At 37.0% G+C, this 23,492-nt stretch overlaps 1 protein-coding gene across 2 annotated transcripts in view; it reads left to right on the top strand.

Annotated features, from left to right (window-relative positions):
* gpr179 (G protein-coupled receptor 179) overlaps positions 1-23,492 on the top strand; it is a 125,196-nt gene that overhangs the window by 78,813 nt on the left and 22,891 nt on the right. For both annotated transcript variants that reach the window (XR_015752478.1, XM_087977740.1), the window contains exon 7: positions 21,444-21,682. Coding sequence is in view for 1 of the 2 variants with exons in the window: in XM_087977740.1 (XP_087833866.1) it covers positions 21,444-21,682 (239 nt within the window). In the remaining variant the exon portion in view is untranslated. The remainder of the gene's footprint in view (positions 1-21,443; positions 21,683-23,492) is intronic.

Here is a 23,492-nt window from a genome sequence, read left to right as displayed (position 1 = left end):
ATCTGTAGTCTATTTGTAGTCTATCTGTTGCATATCTGTTGCATATCTGTTGCATATCTGTAGTCTATCTGTAGTCTATCTGTTGCATATCAGTAGCCTATCAGTAGCCTATCAGTAGTCTATTTGTTGCATATCTGTTGCATATCTGTAGTCTATCTGTAGTCTATCTGTAGTCTATCTGTTGCATATCTGTTGCATATCTGTAGTCTATTTGTAGTCTATTTGTAGTCTATCTGTTGCATATCTGTTGCATATCTGTTGCATGTCTGTTGCATATCTGTTGCATATCTGTAGTCTATCTGTAGTCTATCTGTAGTCTATCTGTTGCCTATCAGTAGCCTATCAGTAGCCTATCAGTAGCCTATCAGTAGCCTATCTGTAGTCTATTTGTAGCATATCTGTTGCATATCTGTAGTCTATCTGTAGTCTATCTGTTGCATATCTGTTGCATATCTGTTGCATATCTGTAGTCTATCTGTAGTCTATCTGTTGTATATCTGTTGCATATCTGTAGTCTATCTGTTGCATATCTGTTGCATATCTGTAGTCTATTTGTAGTCTATCTGTTGCATATCTGTTGCATGTCTGTTGCATATCTGTTGCATATCTGTAGTCTATCTGTAGTCTATCTGTTGCATATCTGTAGCATATCTGTAGCATATCTGTAGCATATCTGTAGTCTATCTGTATTTTATCTGTATTTTATCTGTAGTCTATGTGTAGTCTATCTGTATATTATCTGTATTCTATCCGTTGTCTATCTGTTATCTATCTGTTGCATATCTGTTGCATATCTGTTGCATATCTGTAGTCTATCTGTAGTCTATTTGTAGTCTTCTGTTGCATATCTGTTGTCCATCTGTTGTCCATCTGTTGTCCATCTGTTGTCTATCTGTTGTCCATCTGTTGTCTATAGTCTATCAGTTGTCTATCAGTTGTCTATCTGCTGTCTATCTGTTGTCTATCTGTTGCATATCTGTTGCATATCTGTTGTCTCTCTGTAGTCTTTCTGTATTCTATCAGTTGTCTATCTGTTATCTATCTGTAGTCTGTCTGTAGCCTATCTGTATTTTATCTGTAGTCTATCTGTAGTCTTTCCGTAGTCTATCTGTATTTTATCTGCAGTCTACCTGCAGTCTACCTGCAGTCTACCTGCAGTCTATCTGCAGTCTATCTGCAGTCTATCTGCTGTCTATCTGCTGTCTATCTGCTGTCTATCTGCTGCATATGTGTAGTCTATCTGTAGCCTATCTGTAGCCTATCTGTAGTCATCAGTTGTCTATCTATAGTCTATCGGTAGTCATCAGTTGTCTATCTATAGTCTATCTGCAGTCTATCTGCAGTCTATCTGCAGTCTATCTGTAGTCTATCTGTAGTCTATCTGCTGTCTATCTGCTGTCTATCAGTTGTCTATCTGTTGCATATCTGTTGCATATCTGTTGTCTCTCTGTAGTCTTTCTGTATTCTATCAGTAGTCTATCAGTAGTCTATCTGTAGTCTATCTGTAGTCTATCTATAGTCTATCTGTTGCATATCTGTTGCATATCTGTAGTGTATCTGTTGCATATCTGTTGCATATCTGTAGTCTATTTGTAGTCTATCTGTTGCATATCTGTTGCATATCTGTTGCATATCTGTAGTCTATCTGTAGTCTATCTGTTGCATATCAGTAGCCTATCAGTAGCCTATCAGTAGTCTATTTGTTGCATATCTGTTGCATATCTGTAGTCTATTTGTAGTCTATCTGTTGCATATCTGTTGCATATCTATTGCATGTCTGTTGCATATCTGTTGCATATCTGTAGTCTATCTGTAGTCTATCTGTAGTCTATCTGTTGCCTATCAGTAGCCTATCAGTAGCCTATCTGTAGTCTATTTGTAGCATATCTGTTGCATATCTGTAGTCTATCTGTAGTCTATCTGTTGCATATCTGTTGCATATCTGTAGTCTATCTGTTGCATATCTGTTGCATATCTGTAGTCTATTTGTAGTCTATTTATAGTCTATCTGTTACATATCTGTTGCATGTCTGTTGCATATCTGTTGCATATCTGTAGTCTATTTGTAGTCTATTTGTAGTCTATCTGTTGCATATCTGTTGCATGTCTGTTGCATATCTGTTGCATATCTGTAGTCTATTTGTAGTCTATCTGTTGCATATCTGTTGCATATCTGTAGTCTATTTGTAGTCTATCTGTTGCATATCTGTTGCATGTCTGTTGCATGTCTGTTGCATATCTGTTGCATATCTGTAGTCTATCTGTAGTCTATCTGTTGTCTATCTGTTGCATATCTGTTGCATATCAGTAGCCTATCAGTAGCCTATCAGTAGCCTATCAGTAGCCTATCAGTAGTCTATCAGTAGTCTATTTGTAGCATATCTGTAGTCTATCTGTTGCATATCTGTTGTCTATCTGTTGTTTATCTGTTGCATATCTGTTGCATATCTGTTGCATATCTGTAGTCTATTTGTAGTCTATTTGTAGTCTATCTGTTGCATATCTGTTGCATATCTGTAGTCTATTTGTAGTCTATTTGTAGTCTATCTGTTGCATATCTGTTGCATATCTGTTGCATATCTGTAGTGTATCTGTTGCATATCTGTAGTCTATTTGTCGTCTATTTGTAGTCTATCTGTTGCATATCTGTTGCATATCTGTTGCATATCTGTAGTCTATCTGTAGTCTATCTGTTGCATATCAGTAGCCTATCAGTAGCCTATCAGTAGTCTATTTGTTGCATATCTGTTGCATATCTGTAGTCTATCTGTAGTCTATCTGTTGCATATCTGTTGCATATCTGTAGTCTATTTGTAGTCTATTTGTAGTCTATCTGTTGCATATCTGTTGCATATCTGTTGCATGTCTGTTGCATATCTGTTGCATATCTGTAGTCTATCTGTAGTCTATCTGTAGTCTATCTGTTGCCTATCAGTAGCCTATCAGTAGCCTATCAGTAGCCTATCTGTAGTCTATTTGTAGCATATCTGTTGCATATCTGTAGTCTATCTGTAGTCTATCTGTTGCATATCTGTTGCATATCTGTAGTCTATCTGTAGTCTATCTGTTGTCTATCTGTTGCATATCTGTTGCATATCAGTAGCCTATCAGTAGCCTATCAGTAGCCTATCAGTAGTCTATCAGTAGTCTATTTGTAGCATATCTGTAGTCTATCTGTTGCATATCTGTTGTCTATCTGTTGCATATCTGTTGCATATCTGTTGCATATCTGTAGTCTATTTGTAGTCTATTTGTAGTCTATCTGTTGCATATCTGTTGCATATCTGTAGTCTATTTGTAGTCTATTTGTAGTCTATCTGTTGCATATCTGTTGCATATCTGTTGCATATCTGTTGCATATCTGTAGTGTATCTGTTGCATATCTGTAGTCTATTTGTCGTCTATTTGTAGTCTATCTGTTGCATATCTGTTGCATATCTGTTGCATATCTGTAGTCTATCTGTAGTCTATCTGTTGCATATCAGTAGCCTATCAGTAGCCTATCAGTAGTCTATTTGTTGCATATCTGTTGCATATCTGTAGTCTATCTGTAGTCTATCTGTAGTCTATCTGTTGCATATCTGTTGCATATCTGTAGTCTATTTGTAGTCTATCTGTTGCCTATCTGTTGCATATCTGCTGCATGTCTGTTGCATATCTGTTGCATATCTGTAGTCTATCTGTAGTCTATCTGTTGCCTATCAGTAGCCTATCAGTAGCCTATCAGTAGCCTATCAGTAGCCTATCTGTAGTCTATTTGTAGCATATCTGTTGCATATCTGTAGTCTATCTGTAGTCTATCTGTTGCATATCTGTTGCATACCTGTTGCATATCTGTAGTCTATTTGTAGTCTATCTGTTGCCTATCAGTAGCCTATCAGTAGCCTATCAGTAGCCTATCTGTAGTCTATTTGTAGCATATCTGTTGCATATCTGTAGTCTATCTGTAGTCTATCTGTTGCATATCTGTTGCATATCTGTAGTCTATCTGTAGTCTATCTGTTGTCTATCTGTTGCATATCTGTTGCATATCAGTAGCCTATCAGTAGCCTATCAGTAGCCTATCAGTAGTCTATCAGTAGTCTATTTGTAGCAGATCTGTAGTCTATCTGTTGCATATCTGTTGTCTATCTGTTGCATATCTGTTGCATATCTGTTGCATATCTGTAGTCTATTTGTAGTCTATTTGTAGTCTATCTGTTACATATCTGTTGCATGTCTGTTGCATATCTGTTGCATATCTGTAGTCTATTTGTAGTCTATTTGTAGTCTATCTGTTGCATATCTGTTGCATGTCTGTTGCATATCTGTTGCATATCTGTAGTCTATTTGTAGTCTATCTGTTGCATATCTGTTGCATATCTGTAGTCTATTTGTAGTCTATCTGTTACATATCTGTTGCATGTCTGTTGCATGTCTGTTGCATATCTGTTGCATATCTGTAGTCTATCTGTAGTCTATCTGTTGTCTATCTGTTGCATATCTGTTGCATATCAGTAGCCTATCAGTAGCCTATCAGTAGCCTATCAGTAGCCTATCAGTAGTCTATCAGTAGTCTATTTGTAGCATATCTGTAGTCTATCTGTTGCATATCTGTTGTCTATCTGCTGTCTATCTGCTGTCTATCTGTTGTCTATCTGTTGCATATCTGTTGCATATCTGTTGTCTCTCTGTAGTCTTTCTGTATTCTATCTGTTGTCTATCTGTTATCTATCTGTAGTCTATCTGTAGTCTATCTGTAGTCTATCTGTAGCCTATCTGTATTTTATCTGTAGTCTATCTGTAGTCTTTCCGTAGTCTATCTGTATTTTATCTGCAGTCTACCTGCAGTCTACCTGCAGTCTATCTGCAGTCTATCTGCAGTCTATCTGCTGTCTATCTGCTGTCTATCTGCTGTCTATCTGCTGCATATGTGTAGTCTATCTGTAGCCTATCTGTAGCCTATCTGTAGTCATCAGTTGTCTATCTATAGTCTATCGGTAGTCATCAGTTGTCTATCTATAGTCTATCTGCAGTCTATCTGCAGTCTATCTGCAGTCTATCTGCAGTCTATCTGTAGTCTATCTGTAGTCTATCTGCTGTCTATCTGCTGTCTATCAGTTGTCTATCTGTAGTCTATCTGTTGCATATCTGTTGTCTCTCTGTAGTCTTTCTGTATTCTATCAGTTGTCTATCAGTAGTCTATCAGTAGTCTATCAGTAGTCTATCAGTAGTCTATCTGTAGTCTATCTATAGTCTATCTGTTGCATATCTGTTGCATATCTGTTGCATATCTGTAGTGTATCTGTTGCATATCTGTTGCATATCTGTAGTCTATTTGTAGTCTATCTGTTGCATATCTGTTGCATATCTGTTGCATATCTGTAGTCTATCTGTAGTCTATCTGTTGCATATCAGTAGCCTATCAGTAGCCTATCAGTAGTCTATTTGTTGCATATCTGTTGCATATCTGTAGTCTATCTGTAGTCTATCTGTAGTCTATCTGTTGCATATCTGTTGCATATCTGTAGTCTATTTGTAGTCTATTTGTAGTCTATCTGTTGCATATCTGTTGCATATCTGTTGCATGTCTGTTGCATATCTGTTGCATATCTGTAGTCTATCTGTAGTCTATCTGTAGTCTATCTGTTGCCTATCAGTAGCCTATCAGTAGCCTATCAGTAGCCTATCAGTAGCCTATCTGTAGTCTATTTGTAGCATATCTGTTGCATATCTGTAGTCTATCTGTAGTCTATCTGTTGCATATCTGTTGCATATCTGTTGCATATCTGTTGCATATCTGTAGTCTATCTGTAGTCTATCTGTTGTATATCTGTTGCATATCTGTAGTCTATCTGTTGCATATCTGTTGCATATCTGTAGTCTATTTGTAGTCTATCTGTTGCATATCTGTTGCATGTCTGTTGCATATCTGTTGCATATCTGTAGTCTATCTGTAGTCTATCTGTTGCATATCTGTAGCATATCTGTAGCATATCTGTAGCATATCTGTAGTCTATCTGTATTTTATCTGTATTTTATCTGTAGTCTATGTGTAGTCTATCTGTATATTATCTGTATTCTATCCGTTGTCTATCTGTTATCTATCTGTTGCATATCTGTTGCATATCTGTTGCATATCTGTAGTCTATCTGTAGTCTATTTGTAGTCTTCTGTTGCATATCTGTTGTCCATCTGTTGTCCATCTGTTGTCCATCTGTTGTCTATCTGTTGTCCATCTGTTGTCTATAGTCTATCAGTTGTGTATCAGTTGTCTATCTGCTGTCTATCTGTTGTCTATCTGTTGCATATCTGTTGCATATCTGTTGTCTCTCTGTAGTCTTTCTGTATTCTATCAGTTGTCTATCTGTTATCTATCTGTAGTCTGTCTGTAGCCTATCTGTATTTTATCTGTAGTCTATCTGTAGTCTTTCCGTAGTCTATCTGTATTTTATCTGCAGTCTACCTGCAGTCTACCTGCAGTCTACCTGCAGTCTATCTGCAGTCTATCTGCAGTCTATCTGCAGTCTATCTGCTGTCTATCTGCTGTCTATCTGCTGTCTATCTGCTGCATATGTGTAGTCTATCTGTAGCCTATCTGTAGCCTATCTGTAGTCATCAGTTGTCTATCTATAGTCTATCGGTAGTCATCAGTTGTCTATCTATAGTCTATCTGCAGTCTATCTGCAGTCTATCTGCAGTCTATCTGTAGTCTATCTGTAGTCTATCTGCTGTCTATCTGCTGTCTATCAGTTGTCTATCTGTTGCATATCTGTTGCATATCTGTTGTCTCTCTGTAGTCTTTCTGTATTCTATCAGTAGTCTATCAGTAGTCTATCTGTAGTCTATCTGTAGTCTATCTATAGTCTATCTGTTGCATATCTGTTGCATATCTGTAGTGTATCTGTTGCATATCTGTTGCATATCTGTAGTCTATTTGTAGTCTATCTGTTGCATATCTGTTGCATATCTGTTGCATATCTGTAGTCTATCTGTAGTCTATCTGTTGCATATCAGTAGCCTATCAGTAGCCTATCAGTAGTCTATTTGTTGCATATCTGTTGCATATCTGTAGTCTATTTGTAGTCTATCTGTTGCATATCTGTTGCATATCTATTGCATGTCTGTTGCATATCTGTTGCATATCTGTAGTCTATCTGTAGTCTATCTGTAGTCTATCTGTTGCCTATCAGTAGCCTATCAGTAGCCTATCTGTAGTCTATTTGTAGCATATCTGTTGCATATCTGTAGTCTATCTGTAGTCTATCTGTTGCATATCTGTTGCATATCTGTAGTCTATCTGTTGCATATCTGTTGCATATCTGTAGTCTATTTGTAGTCTATTTATAGTCTATCTGTTACATATCTGTTGCATGTCTGTTGCATATCTGTTGCATATCTGTAGTCTATTTGTAGTCTATTTGTAGTCTATCTGTTGCATATCTGTTGCATGTCTGTTGCATATCTATTGCATATCTGTAGTCTATTTGTAGTCTATCTGTTGCATATCTGTTGCATATCTGTAGTCTATTTGTAGTCTATCTGTTGCATATCTGTTGCATGTCTGTTGCATGTCTGTTGCATATCTGTTGCATATCTGTAGTCTATCTGTAGTCTATCTGTTGTCTATCTGTTGCATATCTGTTGCATATCAGTAGCCTATCAGTAGCCTATCAGTAGCCTATCAGTAGCCTATCAGTAGTCTATCAGTAGTCTATTTGTAGCATATCTGTAGTCTATCTGTTGCATATCTGTTGTCTATCTGTTGTTTATCTGTTGCATATCTGTTGCATATCTGTTGCATATCTGTAGTCTATTTGTAGTCTATTTGTAGTCTATCTGTTGCATATCTGTTGCATATCTGTAGTCTATTTGTAGTCTATTTGTAGTCTATCTGTTGCATATCTGTTGCATATCTGTTGCATATCTGTAGTGTATCTGTTGCATATCTGTAGTCTATTTGTCGTCTATTTGTAGTCTATCTGTTGCATATCTGTTGCATATCTGTTGCATATCTGTAGTCTATCTGTAGTCTATCTGTTGCATATCAGTAGCCTATCAGTAGCCTATCAGTAGTCTATTTGTTGCATATCTGTTGCATATCTGTAGTCTATCTGTAGTCTATCTGTAGTCTATCTGTTGCATATCTGTTGCATATCTGTAGTCTATTTGTAGTCTATTTGTAGTCTATCTGTTGCATATCTGTTGCATATCTGTTGCATGTCTGTTGCATATCTGTTGCATATCTGTAGTCTATCTGTAGTCTATCTGTAGTCTATCTGTTGCCTATCAGTAGCCTATCAGTAGCCTATCAGTAGCCTATCTGTAGTCTATTTGTAGCATATCTGTTGCATATCTGTAGTCTATCTGTAGTCTATCTGTTGCATATCTGTTGCATATCTGTAGTCTATCTGTAGTCTATCTGTTGTCTATCTGTTGCATATCTGTTGCATATCAGTAGCCTATCAGTAGCCTATCAGTAGCCTATCAGTAGTCTATCAGTAGTCTATTTGTAGCATATCTGTAGTCTATCTGTTGCATATCTGTTGTCTATCTGTTGCATATCTGTTGCATATCTGTTGCATATCTGTAGTCTATTTGTAGTCTATTTGTAGTCTATCTGTTGCATATCTGTTGCATATCTGTAGTCTATTTGTAGTCTATTTGTAGTCTATCTGTTGCATATCTGTTGCATATCTGTTGCATATCTGTTGCATATCTGTAGTGTATCTGTTGCATATCTGTAGTCTATTTGTCGTCTATTTGTAGTCTATCTGTTGCATATCTGTTGCATATCTGTTGCATATCTGTAGTCTATCTGTAGTCTATCTGTTGCATATCAGTAGCCTATCAGTAGCCTATCAGTAGTCTATTTGTTGCATATCTGTTGCATATCTGTAGTCTATCTGTAGTCTATCTGTAGTCTATCTGTTGCATATCTGTTGCATATCTGTAGTCTATTTGTAGTCTATCCGTTGCCTATCTGTTGCATATCTGCTGCATGTCTGTTGCATATCTGTTGCATATCTGTAGTCTATCTGTAGTCTATCTGTTGCCTATCAGTAGCCTATCAGTAGCCTATCAGTAGCCTATCAGTAGCCTATCTGTAGTCTATTTGTAGCATATCTGTTGCATATCTGTAGTCTATCTGTAGTCTATCTGTTGCATATCTGTTGCATATCTGTTGCATATCTGTAGTCTATCTGTAGTCTATCTGTTGCATATCTGTTGCATATCTGTAGTCTATCTGTTGCATATCTGTTGCATATCTGTAGTCTATTTGTAGTCTATTTGTAGTCTATCTGTTACATATCTGTTGCATGTCTGTTGCATATCTGTTGCATATCTGTAGTCTATTTGTAGTCTATTTGTAGTCTACCTGTTGCATATCTGTTGCATGTCTGTTGCATATCTGTTGCATATCTGTAGTCTATTTGTAGTCTATCTGTTGCATATCTGTTGCATATCTGTAGTCTATTTGTAGTCTATCTGTTGCATATCTGTTGCATGTCTGTTGCATGTCTGTTGCATATCTGTTGCATATCTGTAGTCTATCTGTAGTCTATCTGTTGTCTATCTGTTGCATATCTGTTGCATATCAGTAGCCTATCAGTAGCCTATCAGTAGCCTATCAGTAGCCTATCAGTAGCCTATCAGTAGTCTATCAGTAGTCTATTTGTAGCATATCTGTAGTCTATCTGTTGCATATCTGTTGTCTATCTGTTGTCTATCTGTTGCATATCTGTTGCATATCTGTTGCATATCTGTAGTCTATTTGTAGTCTATTTGTAGTCTATCTGTTGCATATCTGTTGCATATCTGTAGTCTATTTGTAGTCTATTTGTAGTCTATCTGTTGCATATCTGTTGCATATCTGTTGCATATCTGTAGTGTATCTGTTGCATATCTGTAGTCTATTTGTCGTCTATTTGTAGTCTATCTGTTGCATATCTGTTGCATATCTGTTGCATATCTGTAGTCTATCTGTAGTCTATCTGTTGCATATCAGTAGCCTATCAGTAGTCTATTTGTTGCATATCTGTTGCATATCTGTAGTCTATTTGTAGTCTATTTGTAGTCTATCTGTTGCATATCTGTTGCATATCTGTTGCATGTCTGTTGCATATCTGTTGCATATCTGTAGTCTATCTGTAGTCTATCTGTTGCCTATCAGAAGCCTATCAGTAGCCTATCAGTAGCCTATCTGTAGTCTATTTGTAGCATATCTGTTGCATATCTGTAGTCTATCTGTAGTCTATCTGTTGCATATCTGTTGCATATCTGTAGTCTATCTGTTGCATATCTGTTGCATATCTGTAGTCTATTTGTAGTCTATTTGTAGTCTATCTGTTACATATCTGTTGCATGTCTGTTGCATATCTGTTGCATATCTGTAGTCTATTTGTAGTCTATTTGTAGTCTATCTGTTGCATATCTGTTGCATGTCTGTTGCATATCTGTTGCATATCTGTAGTCTATTTGTAGTCTATCTGTTGCATATCTGTTGCATATCTGTAGTCTATTTGTAGTCTATCTGTTGCATATCTGTTGCATGTCTGTTGCATGTCTGTTGCATATCTGTTGCATATCTGTAGTCTATCTGTAGTCTATCTGTTGTCTATCTGTTGCATATCTGTTGCATATCAGTAGCCTATCAGTAGCCTATCAGTAGCCTATCAGTAGCCTATCAGTAGTCTATCAGTAGTCTATTTGTAGCATATCTGTAGTCTATCTGTTGCATATCTGTTGTCTATCTGCTGTCTATCTGCTGTCTATCTGTTGTCTATCTGTTGCATATCTGTTGCATATCTGTTGTCTCTCTGTAGTCTTTCTGTATTCTATCTGTTGTCTATCTGTTATCTATCTGTAGTCTATCTGTAGTCTATCTGTAGTCTATCTGTAGCCTATCTGTATTTTATCTGTAGTCTATCTGTAGTCTATCTGTAATCTTTCCGTAGTCCATCTGTATTTTATCTGCAGTCTACCTGCAGTCTACCTGCAGTCTACCTGCAGTCTATCTGCAGTGTATCTGCAGTCTATCTGCTGTCTATCTGCTGCATATCTGTAGTCTATCTGTAGTCTATCTGTAGTCTATCTGCTGTCTATCTGCTGTCTATCTGCTTTCTATCTGTTGCATATCTGTTGCATATCTGTTGCATATCTGTTGTCTCTCTGTCGTCTTTCTGTATTCTGTCAGTTGTCTATCTGTAGTCTATCTGTAGTCTATCTGTTGTCTATCTGTTGCATATCTGTTGTCTCTCTGTAGTCTTTCTGTATTCTGTCAGTTGTCTATCTGTTATCTATCTGTAGTCTATCTGTAGTCTATCTGTGGTCTATCTTTGGTCTATCTGTAGTCTATCTGTAGTCTATCTGTAGCATATCTGTAGCATATCTGTAGCATATCTGTAGCATATCTGTAGTCTATCTGTATTTTATCTGTATTTTATCTGTAGTCTATGTGTAGTCTATCTGTATATTATCTGTATTCTATCCGTTGTCTATCTGTTATCTATCTGTTGCATATCTGTTGCATATCTGTTGCATATCTGTAGTCTATCTGTAGTCTATTTGTAGTCTTCTGTTGCATATCTGTTGTCCATCTGTTGTCCATCTGTTGTCCATCTGTTGTCTATCTGTTGTCCATCTGTTGTCTATAGTCTATCAGTTGTGTATCAGTTGTCTATCTGCTGTCTATCTGTTGTCTATCTGTTGCATATCTGTTGCATATCTGTTGTCTCTCTGTAGTCTTTCTGTATTCTATCAGTTGTCTATCTGTTATCTATCTGTAGTCTGTCTGTAGCCTATCTGTATTTTATCTGTAGTCTATCTGTAGTCTTTCCGTAGTCTATCTGTATTTTATCTGCAGTCTACCTGCAGTCTACCTGCAGTCTACCTGCAGTCTATCTGCAGTCTATCTGCAGTCTATCTGCTGTCTATCTGCTGTCTATCTGCTGTCTATCTGCTGCATATGTGTAGTCTATCTGTAGCCTATCTGTAGCCTATCTGTAGTCATCAGTTGTCTATCTATAGTCTATCGGTAGTCATCAGTTGTCTATCTATAGTCTATCTGCAGTCTATCTGCAGTCTATCTGCAGTCTATCTGTAGTCTATCTGTAGTCTATCTGCTGTCTATCTGCTGTCTATCAGTTGTCTATCTGTTGCATATCTGTTGCATATCTGTTGTCTCTCTGTAGTCTTTCTGTATTCTATCAGTAGTCTATCAGTAGTCTATCTGTAGTCTATCTGTAGTCTATCTATAGTCTATCTGTTGCATATCTGTTGCATATCTGTAGTGTATCTGTTGCATATCTGTTGCATATCTGTAGTCTATTTGTAGTCTATCTGTTGCATATCTGTTGCATATCTGTTGCATATCTGTAGTCTATCTGTAGTCTATCTGTTGCATATCAGTAGCCTATCAGTAGCCTATCAGTAGTCTATTTGTTGCATATCTGTTGCATATCTGTAGTCTATTTGTAGTCTATCTGTTGCATATCTGTTGCATATCTATTGCATGTCTGTTGCATATCTGTTGCATATCTGTAGTCTATCTGTAGTCTATCTGTAGTCTATCTGTTGCCTATCAGTAGCCTATCAGTAGCCTATCTGTAGTCTATTTGTAGCATATCTGTTGCATATCTGTAGTCTATCTGTAGTCTATCTGTTGCATATCTGTTGCATATCTGTAGTCTATCTGTTGCATATCTGTTGCATATCTGTAGTCTATTTGTAGTCTATTTATAGTCTATCTGTTACATATCTGTTGCATGTCTGTTGCATATCTGTTGCATATCTGTAGTCTATTTGTAGTCTATTTGTAGTCTATCTGTTGCATATCTGTTGCATGTCTGTTGCATATCTGTTGCATATCTGTAGTCTATTTGTAGTCTATCTGTTGCATATCTGTTGCATATCTGTAGTCTATTTGTAGTCTATCTGTTGCATATCTGTTGCATGTCTGTTGCATGTCTGTTGCATATCTGTTGCATATCTGTAGTCTATCTGTAGTCTATCTGTTGTCTATCTGTTGCATATCTGTTGCATATCAGTAGCCTATCAGTAGCCTATCAGTAGCCTATCAGTAGCCTATCAGTAGTCTATCAGTAGTCTATTTGTAGCATATCTGTAGTCTATCTGTTGCATATCTGTTGTCTATCTGTTGTTTATCTGTTGCATATCTGTTGCATATCTGTTGCATATCTGTAGTCTATTTGTAGTCTATTTGTAGTCTATCTGTTGCATATCTGTTGCATATCTGTAGTCTATTTGTAGTCTATTTGTAGTCTATCTGTTGCATATCTGTTGCATATCTGTTGCATATCTGTAGTGTATCTGTTGCATATCTGTAGTCTATTTGTCGTCTATTTGTAGTCTATCTGTTGCATATCTGTTGCATATCTGTTGCATATCTGTAGTCTATCTGTAGTCTATCTGTTGCATATCAGTAGCCTATCAGTAGCCTATCAGTAGTCTATTTGTTGCATATCTGTTGCATATCTGTAGTCTATCTGTAGTCTATCTGTAGTCTATCTGTTGCATATCTGTTGCATATCTGTAGTCTATTTGTAGTCTATTTGTAGTCTATCTGTTGCATATCTGTTGCATATCTGTTGCATGTCTGTTGCATATCTGTTGCATATCTGTAGTCTATCTGTAGTCTATCTGTAGTCTATCTGTTGCCTATCAGTAGCCTATCAGTAGCCTATCAGTAGCCTATCAGTAGCCTATCTGTAGTCTATTTGGAGCATATCTGTTGCATATCTGTAGTCTATCTGTAGTCTATCTGTTGCATATCTGTTGCATATCTGTTGCATATCTGTTGCATATCTGTAGTCTATCTGTAGTCTATCTGTTGTATATCTGTTGCATATCTGTAGTCTATCTGTTGCATATCTGTTGCATATCTGTAGTCTATTTGTAGTCTATCTGTTGCATATCTGTTGCATGTCTGTTGCATATCTGTTGCATATCTGTAGTCTATCTGTAGTCTATCTGTTGCATATCTGTAGCATATCTGTAGCATATCTGTAGCATATCTGTAGTCTATCTGTATTTTATCTGTATTTTATCTGTAGTCTATGTGTAGTCTATCTGTATATTATCTGTATTCTATCCGTTGTCTATCTGTTATCTATCTGTTGCATATCTGTTGCATATCTGTTGCATATCTGTAGTCTATCTGTAGTCTATTTGTAGTCTTCTGTTGCATATCTGTTGTCCATCTGTTGTCCATCTGTTGTCCATCTGTTGTCTATAGTCTATCAGTTGTGTATCAGTTGTCTATCTGCTGTCTATCTGTTGTCTATCTGTTGCATATCTGTTGCATATCTGTTGTCTCTCTGTAGTCTTTCTGTATTCTATCAGTTGTCTATCTGTTATCTATCTGTAGTCTGTCTGTAGCCTATCTGTATTTTATCTGTAGTCTATCTGTAGTCTTTCCGTAGTCTATCTGTATTTTATCTGCAGTCTACCTGCAGTCTACCTGCAGTCTACCTGCAGTCTATCTGCAGTCTATCTGCAGTCTATCTGCTGTCTATCTGCTGTCTATCTGCTGTCTATCTGCTGCATATGTGTAGTCTATCTGTAGCCTATCTGTAGCCTATCTGTAGTCATCAGTTGTCTATCTAGAGTCTATCGGTAGTCATCAGTTGTCTATCTATAGTCTATCTGCAGTCTATCTGCAGTCTATCTGCAGTCTATCTGTAGTCTATCTGTAGTCTATCTGCTGTCTATCTGCTGTCTATCAGTTGTCTATCTGTTGCATATCTGTTGCATATCTGTTGTCTCTCTGTAGTCTTTCTGTATTCTATCAGTAGTCTATCAGTAGTCTATCTGTAGTCTATCTGTAGTCTATCTATAGTCTATCTGTTGCATATCTGTTGCATATCTGTAGTGTATCTGTTGCATATCTGTTGCATATCTGTAGTCTATTTGTAGTCTATCTGTTGCATATCTGTTGCATATCTGTTGCATATCTGTAGTCTATCTGTAGTCTATCTGTTGCATATCAGTAGCCTATCAGTAGCCTATCAGTAGTCTATTTGTTGCATATCTGTTGCATATCTGTAGTCTATTTGTAGTCTATCTGTTGCATATCTGTTGCATATCTATTGCATGTCTGTTGCATATCTGTTGCATATCTGTAGTCTATCTGTAGTCTATCTGTAGTCTATCTGTTGCCTATCAGTAGCCTATCAGTAGCCTATCTGTAGTCTATTTGTAGCATATCTGTTGCATATCTGTAGTCTATCTGTAGTCTATCTGTTGCATATCTGTTGCATATCTGTAGTCTATCTGTTGCATATCTGTTGCATATCTGTAGTCTATTTGTAGTCTATTTATAGTCTATCTGTTACATATCTGTTGCATGTCTGTTGCATATCTGTTGCATATCTGTAGTCTATTTGTAGTCTATTTGTAGTCTATCTGTTGCATATCTGTTGCATGTCTGTTGCATATCTGTTGCATATCTGTAGTCTATTTGTAGTCTATCTGTTGCATATCTGTTGCATATCTGTAGTCTATTTGTAGTCTATCTGTTGCATATCTGTTGCATGTCTGTTGCATGTCTGTTGCATATCTGTTGCATATCTGTAGTCTATCTGTAGTCTATCTGTTGTCTATCTGTTGCATATCTGTTGCATATCAGTAGCCTATCAGTAGCCTATCAGTAGCCTATCAGTAGCCTATCAGTAGTCTATCAGTAGTCTATTTGTAGCATATCTGTAGTCTATCTGTTGCATATCTGTTGTCTATCTGTTGTTTATCTGTTGCATATCTGTTGCATATCTGTTGCATATCTGTAGTCTATTTGTAGTCTATTTGTAGTCTATCTGTTGCATATCTGTTGCATATCTGTAGTCTATTTGTAGTCTATTTGTAGTCTATCTGTTGCATATCTGTTGCATATCTGTTGCATATCTGTAGTGTATCTGTTGCATATCTGTAGTCTATTTGTCGTCTATTTGTAGTCTATCTGTTGCATATCTGTTGCATATCTGTTGCATATCTGTAGTCTATCTGTAGTCTATCTGTTGCATATCAGTAGCCTATCAGTAGCCTATCAGTAGTCTATTTGTTGCATATCTGTTGCATATCTGTAGTCTATCTGTAGTCTATCTGTAGTCTATCTGTTGCATATCTGTTGCATATCTGTAGTCTATTTGTAGTCTATTTGTAGTCTATCTGTTGCATATCTGTTGCATATCTGTTGCATGTCTGTTGCATATCTGTTGCATATCTGTAGTCTATCTGTAGTCTATCTGTAGTCTATCTGTTGCCTATCAGTAGCCTATCAGTAGCCTATCAGTAGCCTATCTGTAGTCTATTTGTAGCATATCTGTTGCATATCTGTAGTCTATCTGTAGTCTATCTGTTGCATATCTGTTGCATATCTGTAGTCTATCTGTAGTCTATCTGTTGTCTATCTGTTGCATATCTGTTGCATATCAGTAGCCTATCAGTAGCCTATCAGTAGCCTATCAGTAGTCTATCAGTAGTCTATTTGTAGCATATCTGTAGTCTATCTGTTGCATATCTGTTGTCTATCTGTTGCATATCTGTTGCATATCTGTTGCATATCTGTAGTCTATTTGTAGTCTATTTGTAGTCTATCTGTTGCATATCTGTTGCATATCTGTAGTCTATTTGTAGTCTATTTGTAGTCTATCTGTTGCATATCTGTTGCATATCTGTTGCATATCTGTTGCATATCTGTAGTGTATCTGTTGCATATCTGTAGTCTATTTGTCGTCTATTTGTAGTCTATCTGTTGCATATCTGTTGCATATCTGTTGCATATCTGTAGTCTATCTGTAGTCTATCTGTTGCATATCAGTAGCCTATCAGTAGCCTATCAGTAGTCTATTTGTTGCATATCTGTTGCATATCTGTAGTCTATCTGTAGTCTATCTGTAGTCTATCTGTTGCATATCTGTTGCATATCTGTAGTCTATTTGTAGTCTATCTGTTGCCTATCTGTTGCATATCTGCTGCATGTCTGTTGCATATCTGTTGCATATCTGTAGTCTATCTGTAGTCTATCTGTTGCCTATCAGTAGCCTATCAGTAGCCTATCAGTAGCCTATCAGTAGCCTATCTGTAGTCTATTTGTAGCATATCTGTTGCATATCTGTAGTCTATCTGTAGTCTATCTGTTGCATATCTGTTGCATATCTGTTGCATATCTGTAGTCTATCTGTAGTCTATCTGTTGCATATCTGTTGCATATCTGTAGTCTATCTGTTGCATATCTGTTGCATATCTGTAGTCTATTTGTAGTCTATTTGTAGTCTATCTGTTACATATCTGTTGCATGTCTGTTGCATATCTGTTGCATATCTGTAGTCTATTTGTAGTCTATTTGTAGTCTACCTGTTGCATATCTGTTGCATGTCTGTTGCATATCTGTTGCATATCTGTAGTCTATTTGTAGTCTATCTGTTGCATATCTGTTGCATATCTGTAGTCTATTTGTAGTCTATCTGTTGCATATCTGTTGCATGTCTGTTGCATGTCTGTTGCATATCTGTTGCATATCTGTAGTCTATCTGTTGTCTATCTGTTGCATATCTGTTGCATATCAGTAGCCTATCAGTAGCCTATCAGTAGCCTATCAGTAGTCTATCAGTAGTCTATTTGTAGCATATCTGTAGTCTATCTGTTGCATATCTGTTGTCTATCTGTTGTCTATCTGTTGCATATCTGTTGCATACCTGTTGCATATCTGTAGTCTATTTGTAGTCTATCTGTTGCCTATCAGTAGCCTATCAGTAGCCTATCAGTAGCCTATCTGTAGTCTATTTGTAGCATATCTGTTGCATATCTGTAGTCTATCTGTAGTCTATCTGTTGCATATCTGTTGCATATCTGTAGTCTATCTGTAGTCTATCTGTTGTCTATCTGTTGCATATCTGTTGCATATCAGTAGCCTATCAGTAGCCTATCAGTAGCCTATCAGTAGTCTATCAGTAGTCTATTTGTAGCATTTCTGTAGTCTATCTGTTGCATATCTGTTGTCTATCTGTTGCATATCTGTTGCATATCTGTTGCATATCTGTAGTCTATTTGTAGTCTATTTGTAGTCTATCTGTTGCATATCTGTTGCATATCTGTAGTCTATTTGTAGTCTATTTGTAGTCTATCTGTTGCATATCTGTTGCATATCTGTTGCATATCTGTTGCATATCTGTAGTGTATCTGTTGCATATCTGTAGTCTATTTGTCGTCTATTTGTAGTCTATCTGTTGCATATCTGTTGCATATCTGTAGTCTATCTGTAGTCTATCTGTTGCATATCAGTAGCCTATCAGTAGCCTATCAGTAGTCTATTTGTTGCATATCTGTTGCATATCTGTAGTCTATCTGTAGTCTATCTGTAGTCTATCTGTTGCATATCTGTTGCATATCTGTAGTCTATTTGTAGTCTATCTGTTGCCTATCTGTTGCATATCTGCTGCATGTCTGTTGCATATCTGTTGCATATCTGTAGTCTATCTGTAGTCTATCTGTTGCCTATCAGTAGCCTATCAGTAGCCTATCAGTAGCCTATCAGTAGCCTATCAGTAGCCTATCAGTAGCCTATCTGTAGTCTATTTGTAGCATATCTGTTGCATATCTGTAGTCTATCTGTAGTCTATCTGTTGCATATCTGTTGCATATCTGTTGCATATCTGTAGTCTATCTGTAGTCTATCTGTTGCATATCTGTTGCATATCTGTAGTCTATCTGTTGCATATCTGTTGCATATCTGTAGTCTATTTGTAGTCTATTTGTAGTCTATCTGTTACATATCTGTTGCATGTCTGTTGCATATCTGTTGCATATCTGTAGTCTATTTGTAGTCTATTTGTAGTCTATCTGTTGCATATCTGTTGCATGTCTGTTGCATATCTGTTGCATATCTGTAGTCTATTTGTAGTCTATCTGTTGCATATCTGTTGCATATCTGTAGTCTATTTGTAGTCTATCTGTTGCATATCTGTTGCATGTCTGTTGCATGTCTGTTGCATATCTGTTGCATATCTGTAGTCTATCTGTAGTCTATCTGTTGTCTATCTGTTGCATATCTGTTGCATATCAGTAGCCTATCAGTAGCCTATCAGTAGCCTATCAGTAGTCTATCAGTAGTCTATTTGTAGCATATCTGTAGTCTATCTGTTGCATATCTGTTGTCTATCTGTTGTCTATCTGTTGCATATCTGTTGCATACCTGTTGCATATCTGTAGTCTATTTGTAGTCTATTTGTAGTCTATCTGTTGCATATCTGTTGCATATCTGTAGTCTATTTGTAGTCTATTTGTAGTCTATCTGTTGCATATCTGTTGCATATCTGTTGCATATCTGTTGCATGTCTGTTGCATATCTGTTGCATATCTGTAGTCTATCTGTAGTCTATCTGTTGTCTGTCTGTTGCATATCAGTAGTCTATCAGTAGTCTATCAGTAGTCTATCAGTAGTCTATTTGTAGCATATCTGTTGCATATCTGTAGTCTATCTGTAGTCTATCTGTTGCATATCTGTTGCATATCTGTAGTCTATCTGTTGCATATCTTTTGCATATCTGTAGTCTATTTGTAGTCTATCTGTTGCATATCTGTTGCATATCTGTTGCATGTCTGTAGCCTATCAGTAGCCTATCAGTAGTCTATCAGTAGTCTATCAGTAGTCTATTTGTAGCATATCTGTAGTCTATCTGTTGCATATCTGTTGTCTATCTGTTGTCTATCTGTTGCATATCTGTTGCATATCTGTTGCATATCTGTTGTCTATCTGTCGTCTATCTGTCGTCTAACTGTCGTCTATCTGTCGTCTATCTGTCGTCTATCTGTCGTCTATCTGTCGTCTATCAGTTGTATATATGTTGTCTATCTGTTGCATATCTGCTGTCTGTTGTCCATCAGTTGTATATCTATTGTATTTCTGTGTCTTTATGTTGTCTATCCGTTGTCTATCTGTTGTCTATGTGTTGTATGTCTGTTGTAAATCTGTTGTATATCTATTGTATTTCTATGTCTTTATGTCATCTGTCTGTTGTCTGTCTGTTGCAGATCTGTTGTGTACCTATTGTCTATCTGTTATCTGTTGTATATCTTGTCTATCTGTCATCTAGCTGTTGTCTATCTCTGTATATCTATTGTCTTATCTGTTGTCTTATCTGTTGTCTATCTGTTGTCTTGTCTGTTGTCTTGTCTGTTGTCTATCTGTTGTCTATCTGTTGTCTATCTGTTGCATATCTGCTGTCTGTTGTCCATCAGTTGTATATCTATTGTATTTCTGTGTCTTTATGTTGTCTATCCATTATCTATCTGTCCATCTCCTGGCAACCATAGAAAATGTCTGTGATCAGGTCAACATTCCCCTGGAAGCGGAGGTTAAGGAGGCGGAAGAGGGTGGGTTGCTGATAGATTTTGAAAAAGGTTTTTTTATTAATAGAATCCCTATAGTGTGTGGTAGCAGGCCCTTCGGCCCAACAAGTCCACAATGACCCTCTGAATTGTAACCCAGCCAGACCCATTCCAGTAGTCATAGAGGTACTTCATGTAAGTCCAAAACTAAGGGACATAAATATCAGTGATACATTGAATAAGGAACACAGCAGAAATATGTTGAACCAGGAAATAGTGAGGCTAGGGAATTCACCATCACAGAGAGTAGATGAGGTGAGTAGCGTTGGTACACATATGGGAAGCTAGATAGGAGAGAAAAAGGGCTAGAAAGATACATTGATATGGTTCGATGAAAAGAGGTGGGACGAGGAGATGTGTGTGGAGCATGCTGGAACACCAGCATGAACCATTTGAGCCAAATGGCCTGTTTCTCTGCAATTAAATCAATAATTCCAAGGATTAGTGTTAAACTATCATTCTACATATAGATCAAGATTCACTTGAAGTCCAAAAGTGTGATTGTGTGTGTTGCAATTTCAATGGAGTGCCAAACGTCAATGTGACATTCTGAGAGTTAATGAGTTCTCCATCAGTTCCAGAATGCAATTGAAACTTAAATAAATAAAACTACTTGGATATGACAACAGAATTTGCTGTAGCAGCAATAGCTGGCACATTATTCAGTATGTGGAATGTTACCTAGAAAATATTTTGGATTCCTGATTGAACAAAATACAACTGTCTGCCATGAGGAATGAGAATAAGATGAGAATGTTGATAGAGCTACTCGTACCTGGTCTACTAATGATTATGAGCTAAATAACATTTCCCCAATTTACCTAGTACAGTCTTTCTTTATATCGAACTTATGAATAAATTAACTTCCAGAATTCTGTTGCTGGAAAACAGTTTGAGCTGGTTTCCTACGTTAAAGGTTCTATATAAATCATTATTTTTCTGTCCCTTCCAATTATATCTTTACCTCCTCCCTTTCCATTGCTCTATTTTTAATTTTTCTTATCTCTCCCTTTTACACTCTTTACCCTCCTTTTTTTGTCTCTGATGTTTTATTCCAGAGTATTGAAGGTGTTCCTATCCCGAACTGCCCAGCGGGTACCCTACATGACATGCTGCAGGGTACTGAAAATGTTGGCTGTCATTGTGCTAATGGTCTGTTGGTTCCTCATTGCGTGGACGGTGGCTGCCTGGGAGAACATGGACAGGAAGATCCCACTGGTCATTCAGTCACAAACACCAGATGGACAGTTCTTTAACATGTGCCAACTCGATCGGTGGGACTACATGATGGCCATTGGTAGCATTTACTGTTTTATTGTCTTGTGTTTATGAGTGTTTTTGGCAATTTCTAGGCACACTATTTCAAGAGAAACATTTTAGTTCAAAGTGCTATCCAATAGCCATGTTAAAAATGTATCTGGAAAATATCAATTGATTTATCTTGGGTCCAGTGACCAAGAATTTGCTGGGAATATAGTGGAAAGCTTGATAATAGTAAACTGTAAATTGTACAGCAATTTATGGAAAGGAAGAGTTATGGCATGAATTGAGAAATGATTCAATAATATACACTGCAGCCTTGTTAGTATCATGAAAATAGCAGTGCGTTTTCAACGTTGCCGACATTTTAAAAAAGACTTCTGCATGAATGCAGTTAAAGTGAACTACCATAAAGTTAAGGTTGGCACTGAACGATGTAAGGACCTTTTTTAATGACAAGATTCATGTTCCCATAACACAAACTCTACAACTCCAAAAAGAAACAATTGGAACAATGGAATCCAATTTCTGTAGATAGTAAAAGAGAAAATGCTGGAAAATTTCAGCAGGTCTAGAGATTTTCCAGCATTTTCTCTTTTGGTTTCAGATTCCAGCATCCGTAGTAATTTGCTTTTATTCTGTAGATAGTAACTTTTTCTAGACATTTCAAGACTTTTTATTGTTATGTTTATTATAGTAAAGCCTACTTTTCCTTTCTCTTTTTTCTCTAATCCAATCTTTATTTTTAATTCTATCTCTCTGTATCTAATTTGAGTCAAATTTATCCACTTCACTGAGTGGACATAAACTCTGGCATGGATTGGTTGGATTGAGTAGCTGGTTCTGTATCGTGTGTCCCAATATAATCCTACTTCTCTGTTTCTTTCTCTGTCCTTAAATCTCATTGCTGAAAGGGAGACTATTGGCCCACCATTCACTTAAGGTTCCACTGTTCTTTAAACCATCACCTGCATTTCAACAGAGTCTACACAGTATAGTATTTAATTGGTTGTAAAGTATTTTGGGAGATCCTGAATTTAGAAAGGTGCAAGTTTCAATTTTTAAAAAAATTGTTCATATTGCAACTCTATTAACCACTGTCGGGTGCAGCAGTATGATTGACAGTAATTTATTTAAAATCTTTTCTACTTCTAACTTTCATTTACGACCTTCATGCAATAAGGAAATTGCCTGTTGTTGTGTGATCTCGGCTATTTCAATGTAGTAAAGTTACTTTTACCATTGTCATGTACATTCATGTCCAATCAGTGCACTATCTCTCATTGTTAGTCTCTGGTTCCTAGGATGGAAAGATCTCTAACTTGTTCATTGCATTCATCAAATTCCAAAAAGAGGTGTCAAATAACAAGTGTCAAATGTCATAATGATCGTCTTCAGAGTTTGAGGTTGGGACAGGTTATTTGAGCAAGGTAGAGGAGGTTTTACTCTGTGTCAAACCACATCATATCTGATCTGACACTGACAGTGAGTACTCTCCTGCAGTGAGGTCCCCCGACCTTAGGAGTTAAAAATAAATTCATAAAAATAAAGCCAGCTCACAATCTGATCTAATGATGCATGCATTGAAATCAGATGTAAACCCATCAGTGACATTCACATCTCTCCCCAGAGAGAAGGATTCGCACAAACTGCCTATAAATCCCTTAAATAGTTTTTCCATTAGCCTTCCCTTTTTTCAGACAGCTGGTAACAAATAACGTGGGACCAGGTTTGATGACAAAAGCTGTAAGATATGATGAATTGATCCTGGTGCAGCCGAAGTCACTGCAAATTGCTTGGAGCTCTCCTGTCTATCTCCAGCTGTCTGTCAAAGACTCAGTGATGCC

Source organism: Chiloscyllium plagiosum, unplaced genomic scaffold, assembly GCF_037043375.1.
Source record: "Chiloscyllium plagiosum isolate Xiang-an unplaced genomic scaffold, Cpla_swu_hap1 HiC_scaffold_32, whole genome shotgun sequence".
NCBI classification, from domain to species: Eukaryota; Metazoa; Chordata; class Chondrichthyes; order Orectolobiformes; family Hemiscylliidae; genus Chiloscyllium; species Chiloscyllium plagiosum.
Note: the sequence above shows the minus strand (reverse complement) of the source record. Positions and strands in the feature narration are given on the sequence as shown.